Below are 10978 nucleotides of genomic sequence, written 5' to 3' on the forward strand. Positions count from 1 at the left end.
TATTAGAAACCCGATACGTCAGCTATTGAATGACAAATGCTCTTGACTCTCTGGTAATTCCAGACCGACATGTCAAATGACACCCTATACACTTGTTGAAATTGACACGTCCAATTCTATCTGAAATGTGCAAAGGGTTTTTATCACCATTTCTACTATACACCAACTGCAATATCACTGGTAAACAATCACATTATAAAGTTAATTCTATCATTCAATAATATATTATCGATTCCCATATTGCTCTTTCTCTCAATATTTGACATTAAATAACATCTCCTATTTATTCATTTATTTACATAGGTGAATTTTTTATTTGGTAATAAACTAAAGAGACGACGACGATGATGACTGAAAAAATGAAAAATCCATACAGTTAACCCACTTTAATCGGTGCGTAATGAATCCTCCCGCGTAATCAAGGAAATTCTCGTTGACCTTGTCATTTACCCCCTGATAAATCAGGATGACCCACAATACCTCAACCATGTGTTCGTCAATGTTCTCATAATCCGTGAAAGTGCATCAGTACACACACGTACAATTCTTGTCTCCTCGACCCACGACAGTCTCCCCCCCCCCCCCCCCCCCCCCCCCCCTCCCCCCCCCCCCCCCCCCCCCCCCCGACCATTTTACCTGGTGTTCTCCCCGACGGGCCCCATTCGCGTGCTCCGGAGAAATTGCCCGTCTCTCTCACCGGTGTTTCGAGCTGGAGAACGCCATGGCAGAGTATTCACCTGGTCGAGGTACCGAGCGCTTCGTTTCTTCATTTTCCAATTGAAATTATCCAAAATTTTATTAAATATTTTCAACCGCGAGAAGGAAACAGCTGTTTTTACACCTGTTACAATAGACCAATAGTGAATCACCACACAAGTCGGGGCAAAAATGTTGATTTCCCGAGATTCCAGTGCTCCATGACAGTGAGAACTTTTAAAATTTTTAGTCAAGCCGTTTGTATGGAGAGTAATTCTTTCAATTAAAAATAGTTAATGATTTTATTTTGTTACCATTCATTTTTTTTTGGTATACAATATCTGCGATGTGATGTGAATTGAATTAATTGTGGATTGAGAAGTGAATTGTGTTTATTGGGGTTTAATTGGAAAAGTACAAACCTGAAGATGACAGTCTCGATGGAGCACAAGCGGAAAACCTCGTGGGACTCAAAGGTACATCGAAACTTTCTAATTAATCTGGGATATCCTTGATGGTGGAATTATTGGGATCCTTCTGAGGAATTTTTACTTTGGAATGATGAGTAAGTTGTTGTTGACGAGTTTATGGAGTCGTTATTTTATGGAACGGAGTGATTTTCGAATTTGCACCGGGACAAATGGAAATGTCAGGCTGGAAATCGTCGAGTTACCATGGAAGATTAAGAGTCACCCTTCAATAGACTACGGTGAAAGTCTCAGGCATTAGACTAATGTTTCAGGATTTATTTCACATGCACGGGATCGCACCGGTGAGCCAATTCCAGGCGTTTCAAGAAATTTCTCATACCTTTGTCCAATAGAGTATTTTTGTGACGAAAGGTGAAAATTTTTATTAAATTCAGAGTAATTGCCAGCCGGAATTGTTGGAGTGCGTCTTTTTTTGTTCCAATTATTTTCAGGGAATCTTCGGTTGTTCTTGAATGAGCTATTTCAATGGTTATTGAGAAATAACATTAAAAATTACAACTAACATATAATTTTCTAGAGCAATACAAGAGGAACTCAGACCTAATGGATAATATATTATAAGTAAATGAATATTTGGAATGCATTTTTTTTTCTGAGTGAAAGAACACGCATAGGAATTTTCGGTTACATGCCATAGCACCAATTATTTCCCACTTAACCGGTCCCTTGGCGGAAGCATTCGTCCGCGGTTTCTCAAGTTAAACCCTGTCCCCCTGGAAACCACAGAATTAATAACTTCCTTCATTGAGTCTCGAAGAGATCGCATCAAATAAAAACACAACCTTCTCAATCATCGCCTTTAGCTCTACACCCACCCCCTGCCACCCACCAATTCCATTTTCCGGAAGGGATTGTCACCTATCGAAATCGAAATCGACAAATTTCGTATCTTTTCATCTCCAATTCCAGAACGAAATATGATTAAGGAATTTTTATTGCATATTTCTCTCCGTGTAAATGTGCTTGAAAAATTCAAATGTTGAGAATTCAGGTGCATGCGGTTATTGGAAACTGTAAAAAATATTGAATAGAAATAAAAATAAAAATAAAAATAAAAGATCCGGGGACAAAAGACATAAACGAAAAATCCGTTCTCTTCCTGGGATCGAGCAGGAGGTCGGACCTTGCTCTTGACCCCACGTCGTACGGTGTCTCCTACTCCTTTGAGCACGCATCACATTCTGGGGTATTAACGCACACAACCAGTGAAAAAAAGGAGACAACGAGTGAAGAAAAGATGGCATTTTACGAAGAACTAGGCTGACCGGAGTGGCGGGCTCGACGCTCTCTTCTGGGTTGGGTTCCTCGACATCTGCCGATGTAAAACTCGTTACCGTTATACTGCTCACAAATGCAGGGGTACCGCGTCATTCAGATTGCCTCTTAGCCTATATCCGCCCAAAAAAGTCAATCTTTGTTTTGAGACGTCATCTCAAATTGAGATTATCAAATCAGTGCTCAAGTGGTTAAGGAGTTATTGTTGATATCTTCCCATTTTTCCGATTTTTTTTTTACAAATTTATAGCAAACGGATGATAAAATTAAGATGAGAAAATATTTTTTTATAATTCCCTGTGGAGACCAGGCGTCATGGCTGGCCCATTCAGAGGAGTTTTCACCGGAAATGGCAATCAGAGGTGATCAATCTGGATGCCTTTGGATAGCTATCAATCACATCAACATCAGCATCAAGACCTCGTTGTTTTGATTCTCCTCGAGAATCGGGCTATCAAAGCCACTGACATTGAACTCAACTTTCTAATCATTAGTTTTTACGAGAAGATGCACAAGTCTGATTAGCAAATTGCCCGGTAAATTCCTGGATCTGAGATGATGATTAAGAAAAAATTTACTTTCCCTCCCCAAAAATCAAAGATGAGGCCTGATCAGAAAAAATTAGTTCTACATTGCAATGGCAATTTTATCCGCTTTAGCTATTCCAGTCGCTATACTATTTATCATTGCATTCAATATAATTTATTAACAAGCTCATTTCACTGGCGTTTGAATTTTTCAGTCCCATCAATTTTTTTATCAACAAATTAAGCTGATCAATTCCAATTACATGGAAAGTAGCGTGATTAATATAAAAATAAAGAAAAACGTTTCTCCCCAAAGGGAGATTGGAATTATCAGATCTCGTAAAATTCTCCTTTCAAGACCATTTTTCCGTCGTTGTTTTTTTCCTCAAGAAAAAAAGCATGCAGAGGTAAAAATGAAAGGTTATTGAACTGACCCGTGTAAACGAGGGGAGTTGTATTGAATGCAGTCAGCCACAACTTTCGTAATATTGCCCCTCGAGCTGCTTTTGTTGCCAATACAGTTCAACCATTTACGTAATTCCCATAGATCCAAATAGCGTAGAAATCATCTACAACAAAGAATCACCCTAATTCCGCTTTTCAAGTGCGCGTTCAAGTTCTTTGTTCCCTTGTCAGACAACAACACTGAGAAAACAATTTATTTTTCTCAAATATTTACGTTTCCAATGACGTATTGTAATACGAAGTTTCTCCAGTCGATTTATCTCGAAAGCATTTGATTTGAATTACGATTACATTTTAGTGAGATTTGAGATTTTTGATTTGGTTGGTTGTTTTTTTAAATAAAAAATTCGAAAAAAAGGCAAGATGTAATCCTCCCGGGTTTTCCCGAGCGTGAGCCACGCGTAACATTTGAACGAGGGCGTGGATCCCTTGTATGTGTATCCTCTCACTTACTCAGAAAATGTTCATTGCCTATTTTGCATCGTACCAGGGATATTACACGGGTGTGCACACTAGGAAATACCTGTGCACAGTCGGTTACACGGATGCTTACACACGAGAAATCGCTATCCACACTAGTATTTCATCGAAACATGAACGAGTAGCTGACGAAATATTTGAAAAAAAAAGATTTTCATTGAAAATATCAATAGTCTATGTTATCAAAACTAGATGCAAATACCAAATTTCGAGTCTATTATCTAAGTATTTAGATATTTTTTAAAATGGTAAAATTATCACATAATTTTTTGTTATATCTTTTATCGGTGCAGTACCGATTACTTCATTATTGATTTTCCCTTGCTGGATGATCTCGACCGATCGCCAGACAATGCAAGTAAACGTTTGCACCAACATAAAAACGAGGAGGAAATCGAATAAAGTAAAAACAATGGATAGATCATGTAATGGGAAGGCAAAGTTGAAGATTCTATTAAGGCAATAGTTGACGCCCACTTGCCTTTCTCAGCGATTTAATAGCGATTCACCAATCTTCCTTTCGCAACTTGAGAAAAGACCGGGAGATGCTTAATATGGGTGCAGCGAGAAATCCTAGATGATTCAGTGAAATGAGAGGGAAAATCAGGCGATTCATCGTGCGATAATTGATGATTTTTCCCCAATTACTGTTATTACTGATTTCCATTGCTCGCTGATAGTCTCGGGGTAATTGGTGATATTTTGTTCCAGATATCGGTCAGCACCGTTAGCACGAGGAGATTCAGTCGAGCTGGTACACCATCTTCTATCATATCCTCTGATAGTGATATTCGATTCACCAGGAAGCTGGGAGGACAGTATCGTTGCGGATGCTGTGTACTTGCTGCTTTTTTGTTGTTCCTTTTATTTTCCGGGGTGTCTATATACCTTGGATGTGAGTATTGATTTTTTTCAGCTGAAAAATTCGTCGAATTTATAAAATTCAACTTGCATGAATTAGGAACTCCGCATTGAATCGATAAACATTCTCGGCTAGCTGGATAGAATGTTAAAAATTCTAGGTGCTAGTGAGAGGAATAAATGAAGAATCCACGACCAATGAAAAATTGGAAGTGTGGTGATGCATATTGATGCGGTGGAGATCCCATTGAGGTCTTGCCAACGCGTGTAATGTAACGGTCTGACCGAGTTTATAGAGTACGTGATCAAAACGCGTAAACTTCCTCCGCCGACAGTTACCGGTTTTGGTGTCGGACTAGTCATTGATTCCAGTATCTGAATTTTTATTTTCCCCCATTGATACCGATAGCAAAAACCCTCTCTATTGATAAATGCCACCCCCACCCGGTTTTCTCTGCGCTACCCAAATGAGCAGTTATAATTATTGTATTCTCGTGAATTATCGCCTGAGGTGTTCACAGAGATGATATTGTGTACCTAACGGTCTGGCCGCGTTACCGACAATTCACAACCCATGAATCTCAATATGATTCATTACCTCCGACGATTGCACGACCTTTGGAGTGGGGAGCCACGGCCTTGCCATATTTTCCACTGAGAATATCGCATTTCAAGTTCTACCTATCGCAATAATATTCTTCCCTCTATTTCAAAACCATCCCTCAAAAATATTTGGAAAGTATCATAAGATAAAAAATAATAATGAAAACAGAATCGTCATGAAAAATTGCCCATTTTAAATACGCTTAATTATTTTATAGAGAATTTTAATAGTTATTAAGATAAATAAATCTGATTGAGGTCACCTATTCGAGAATATATTATAAACTCAATTCTCGTATTTAAATATACTTCTCGTGTGGATTCAAAGACCTGAATTCCAGCTGCATTTCTACATTTCTGCATAAATAAATAAACCTCACCTTCAATATTTATAATGAAGGAAAACTTGATTTCAAAGAGGATTGATATATAAATTTCCTGATGAATTTCAAATTATCAATGTATAAACAATAACACAATTGAAAAAATTATTAATTTATTGCAGATACATTTCTCGTCTCTGATCCTCCAAGCGATCAGGTGTTTCTCGCAACATTTCGAGTCACCGGTGGTGACTCCTTCACAGCTGATCTTGCTGACCCTTCAACTGAAGCGTTCAGGATACGTGTAAGAGAATATCGAGATCGCTTGACCCTTGCATTCAGGCGTAGTGATCTCAAGGTTTCCTTCATAGTCTGCGATATTCTAGCACTCGATGGAGTGGAAGGCAGTGACCTAGTGGTACACTTCGACCTGCGATTTGATCCCCGCTACCAGAGTATAACCGTTCCTGACGTCATGGCAATATTATCACGAGAGATAACTCCTGATACAGCCAAATATCTAGCTAATTTGACAATCGATCCGAAAAGTTTAGATGTGCAGGAAAGCATCGCCGCTTTGAACGCTCAGGTTGCGATGCACACAACGGCATCATCAGATCCATCCACCACGACTCCACCACCTCCGAGAAGCTGTACGAACCACATAATATCATACTGCAAACACCTGACATACAATACCACCACTTATCCCAACATTTTTGGACACCGAGGGGCAGAAGAGCTTGAGGCAGACCTTATTGCCTTCAGGGAACTGGTAGACGCAGAATGCTACACCCTAGCTTACGATTTCATCTGCCAGGTATTGCAACCAAAATGTATCAGTGGAAAATCAAAAATTTCTCAGCAAATGCCCTGCCAGAACTTCTGCCGGGAATTCTGGTCGGGATGTGGAAATCGATTGCCAGAGCGGTTGAAGAAGTCATTGGAATGTGGAGCATTCCCAGAATACGTAGACGAAGGGAGTTGTAGGCCTAAACCAGGATGCGTGAGGGATCTACAGAACAAAGCCCTATCCCCTAGAATTTGCGACGGAATCCTCGATTGTTCTGATTTAACAGACGAGAGAAACTGCGCCTACTGTCCAGAAGGACATGTGCACTGTGGAATTGGAAGGACTTGCATTCCAGTGACCAAAAGGTGTGATGGGAGGTCAGATTGTCCCAATGGCTATGATGAAAAAGATTGTCTCTCGCTAGCGACAAACCTAGAATCTTTAAAATCCCAGACGATGAGTACCGTCCTTCCAGCAAGGTACACCTCAGAGGGATACGTCGTGTTCAATGAGAAAGGAACAGTCGGAAAACTTTGTACAGAAAATCTCAATGCCACACTGCCCGCCACAGAAATGGACACTGTCCTACAGACAGCAGCCGCTTCCCTCTGCTCTCTCCTCACATTCAATGGAGTACTTTCTGTGGAAGTGAGGACACACGATGAAGACAATGTAGAGTATGTGCACATGGAGGATCCATCGGCATCCGAGATAACTTTTGTCAGAGGACCATGTCCAAGTCGACAAGTTATGTATGTCCAGTGCGGAGCATTGGAATGCGGTGTGCAGTCTCTTAGAAGTAAGCCCGCTACCAAAGCCCTGAGCAAAATAGCTGATCCTGGTGATTGGCCCTGGCACGTTGCCCTCTTCAAAGAGGACATCCACGTCTGCGATGCAACTCTCGTGTCTTCAAACTGGCTCTTGGCCACAGCATCCTGTTTTCAAGGCCAACCGAGAGCAGAGTGGTCTGCGAGGTTAGGCACTGTCAGATTGTCTAGCACATCACCGTGGCAGCGAGAACGAAGAATTGTTGGAATGGTCAAGTCACCGGTGGAAGGAAGTACCATGGTTCTTCTGAAATTGGATCGAGCCGTTACTGCCTACTCTGATTTTGTTCGACCTGTTTGTCTACCATCAATTAAGGAACCTGTCTTAATGAATAATTCATACTGCAATACTCTTGGATGGGCGAGGAATCGTGATTTACTGCAACGTGTTGAGTTGAAACAGAGTGCAATGGCTAAGTGCGAGAACATAAGTATTGCATCTGTCAATGGCATCTGCACTGAATCCGTGTATCCCACGGAAGACTGTAATGAGGAGGAATTAGCTGGAAGTTCAATGCTATGTCTCTTAGCTGATGGCAAGCGTTGGGCCCTCACTGGTGTCAGCAGTTGGAGAATTGCCTGCTCCAAGACTGGACATGAGAGACCTCGACTCTATGACAATGTCTCCCCGAATATTGCGTGGATAAAATCGACTATCCATTGAACAAACCCTCGTCGTGGCTCTTCCGTTTGTTTATTCAGTTGGACGTTTCATTGATTTGGGGATGTGGTTTCCATTATCTACTGAGGAAAACTCAAGTGTTGTCATTCCGTCATTAAAAGATTCGCCAAGAGCTCTAACATTCGGAATCTTAATAACAAAGAGTATAAACTATAAAGGGAAAAAAATATCGAGCACTCAAAATTTCTTTGTTGATAAGCGGTCCAACTGAGGCTAAACGGCCTAAAATCCTTGCGGGTTTTATTATCTTTGCAATAAATCATTTTTATAACTGAATGTGTATGTCGGAGACCTATAAAGAGACCTATAAAAACAGTACCAATTACGCGTATGAAAAAGTTGATAAGATAATCTATTCTTTTGTTTCGAATGCTTAGTGGATTTTTATTTGAAGTCTGTATGAAACTTCATTGCAATTTTTGGACAAATTATTAAAATCTACTGGAGTTTCAATACGCGAATTAATACAAAATGCTCTTCGTTACCAAATCACCAACGGAATATTTTCTCATGTCAGTAAAAATTTTATTCACGAGACGACGAAAATTTCCTTTATATCGTGATAAAAAAAAAATTAGAATTCACTCGTGAAATTTATTTTGTGCAGCTGATGAATTAAGAGGCTTGACAGAAGCGAGGAAATTTCTTTCGACATGGAGAATTACAAAAAATGTAGACTTACATCTGTAAATAATCTAAAATCTATGAGATAGATCCTATGCAGTGAATCTGAGTGGACTCACTGCCAATTGTTAAGATATTTTAATAGTTTTATATGATTATTGTATTTTTATGAGAACAAATAAAGTACAATCTCGTTATTCATTAATTGGTGTTATCACAATTTACACGTTATAACAGAGGCATTAAGGCATAACTTTAATTGGTCTTCTTTTAACTCGAAGAAAGTGAGTGTTGCAATGCGGGGGATTGCAAGTTGAACGAGCAAAATAGCGTCAGTCGAGAGAAAATTGTTGACGGGAGTGGAAGTACGTCTAATACGCAAGTGCAATCTCGCATCGATTCGAGTACTCAACACTCAATACACAACAAGAGTTGCAATAAATCTAGAGAGAGCATATTGGCTATACTGGCTTAAAGATGGCAAGTGTAAAAAAAAAAATTCAGATATAAAACTAATTCAATTATTTAATGGTTACGTTTTCCTGAATTTTTTCTGAATCTACGAAAAATAGTGAAAAATAACGATAAAAACATGTGGGGGATTAAGTATTTACATTTGATTTCAAGGCAACAGATTCAGTGGAATCAGGACTATCGAAGATTGATCTACGATCCGATGATCCTTTGGACCTCTTCGAAAAGTGGAACAATGAATCGAAAAAGTCTATTATTTGTTTATCCACTAGTTCGGCGTGAGTACATATTCGAAATAGGGCAATAAATCTGTAAAGTCATGCACAAGAACTTGTTAAATCGACTGAATATAGAAAATTTTTTGCTGATCGCTATGTTCTGAGTAATTAGCGACAGTGAAACCGCATGCATAATTATTTCAAAGACCATTGGAATAGGTCCAGGCGAATTTTTAATTTTTTTTTCAGAGACAATCGACCTCATTCAAGACACGTAATGTTACGAAAGTACGATAGAAGTGGATTCGTTTTTGTCACGGATAAGAGAAGCCGCAAAGTTCAGGAATTGGTATCACATTTCGGAATATATGAAATTTTATATGTGTAAGCTATAGTGATTTCCGCTTCTTCTTTTATTTCAGAATGAAAATGGAATGCGCGCATCTATCTGTATTTATTGGATGTTCACTAATGACGAGAAGAAAGTCGTTCTGCGACAGGTGAAACAAATTGAAACTTGAAATTTCACTGACAATTATGATAACAGTAATATTTAACAATTATTCTGAATTTATAATTAATTCAACACTGAACAATTCCTTCTTCAAAAATTTCGTCAATTGACAACTTCTATTTTTTTAATATAAACTATAATATAATGTCAGGGACTCCAGGGATTATTATTAATGCCTTACAGTTTCCAATATCATAAATTATATAATCGGATTAATTTAACTATCCAGGCGAGAATTGAAGGAAAAGCAGAAATTTGCCCGAAGCATGAAATACAGAAATTTTACGATGCAGATCCTCTTTACTGCAAAATTCGCGCACATCTTTGTCATCAAGATGCTCTCGTTGATTGGAATCAATTGAACAAACGACACGACCAACTACTCGAGGAAGCTAAAATGAACAATTCTGCACTCCCTATGCCTGATCATTTGTCAGTAATGCCTCCAGATTTATTCCTCTTCAACTTTCTCAATTAAAAATCCTCGGTGGTCATCTCAATTGTATCTTCCTTCTGAAAGTTTATTAAACCGAATAAAATCAATTGTTTCAGTGTTGCATACAAACTCGCACCAGACTCGATGGAATTCTACGAAGCCAAAGGCAATAACACTATTGCTGATCGATTTGTCTTCTGTAAAGACTCGAATGGACAATGGACTCATCAAAGAATCGCTGCATGAATATTTATTCATCGTTAACATGACTCGCACTTCCTATTTCATATAATACAGTGTATTCAATAATTAGTGAAAGTGAAAGTGAAAGTACACGACATTTCAAATTATAATTGTATTTTCAAAATAATTGTATTTTCAAAATAATTCCAATTTTTTTTTAGTAAATGGCTAATCAATAAAAATATCGCTTAAAAACTGAATACTTGAAAATCGAAAACATATCCAGTGAAATTGAAAAACTCGAAATATTCGAAAAAATATCAGGGGAGCATGAGGATCGAGGAGGTATTCACTGGAATTTAAAAATTCGAAATTTTCAAAAAATATCAGGGGAGCATGAGGATCGAGGAGGTATTCACTGCAATTTAAAAATTCGAAATTTTCAAAAAAATATCAGGGGAGCATGAGGATCGAGGAAGTATTCACTGCAATTTAAAAATTCGAAA

The 10978-nt window shown here is 38.7% G+C and overlaps 2 protein-coding genes across 2 annotated transcripts; both read left to right on the forward strand.

Annotated features, from left to right (window-relative positions):
* Positions 1–698: 698 nt before the first annotated feature.
* Positions 699–8852, forward strand: LOC105270374 (atrial natriuretic peptide-converting enzyme). The gene is made up of 3 exons (XM_011311262.1): positions 699–1172; positions 4646–4829; positions 5904–8852. The coding sequence occupies exons 1-3, from the start codon at positions 1125–1127 to the stop codon at positions 8003–8005; spliced, it is 2334 nt and encodes a 777-aa protein (XP_011309564.1). The 5' UTR covers positions 699–1124; the 3' UTR covers positions 8006–8852.
* A 117-nt stretch (positions 8853–8969) lies between these two features.
* On the forward strand, positions 8970–10676 carry LOC105270375 (pyridoxamine 5'-phosphate oxidase). Its single transcript, XM_011311263.1, has 6 exons — positions 8970–9127; positions 9275–9399; positions 9589–9688; positions 9762–9839; positions 10083–10285; positions 10406–10676. The coding sequence occupies exons 1-6, from the start codon at positions 9125–9127 to the stop codon at positions 10533–10535; spliced, it is 639 nt and encodes a 212-aa protein (XP_011309565.1). The 5' UTR covers positions 8970–9124; the 3' UTR covers positions 10536–10676.
* Positions 10677–10978: the final 302 nt, after the last annotated feature.

Source organism: Fopius arisanus, unplaced genomic scaffold, assembly GCF_000806365.1.
Source record: "Fopius arisanus strain USDA-PBARC FA_bdor unplaced genomic scaffold, ASM80636v1 scaffold00086, whole genome shotgun sequence".
Classification (NCBI taxonomy): Eukaryota; Metazoa; Arthropoda; class Insecta; order Hymenoptera; family Braconidae; genus Fopius; species Fopius arisanus.

Coding starts and splice junctions, on each gene's coding strand:
- LOC105270374 (XM_011311262.1), top strand. CDS start 1,125: ATGACAGTCTCGATGGAGCACAAGCGGAAAACCTCGTGGGACTCAAAG. Junction 1,173..4,645: donor AAACCTCGTGGGACTCAAAG/GTACATCGAAAC, acceptor ATTTTGTTCCAG/ATATCGGTCAGCACCGTTAG. Junction 4,830..5,903: donor GGTGTCTATATACCTTGGAT/GTGAGTATTGAT, acceptor AATTTATTGCAG/ATACATTTCTCGTCTCTGAT.
- LOC105270375 (XM_011311263.1), top strand. Junction 9,689..9,761: donor GCCGCAAAGTTCAGGAATTG/GTATCACATTTC, acceptor CTTTTATTTCAG/AATGAAAATGGAATGCGCGC. Junction 9,840..10,082: donor AGAAAGTCGTTCTGCGACAG/GTGAAACAAATT, acceptor TTAACTATCCAG/GCGAGAATTGAAGGAAAAGC.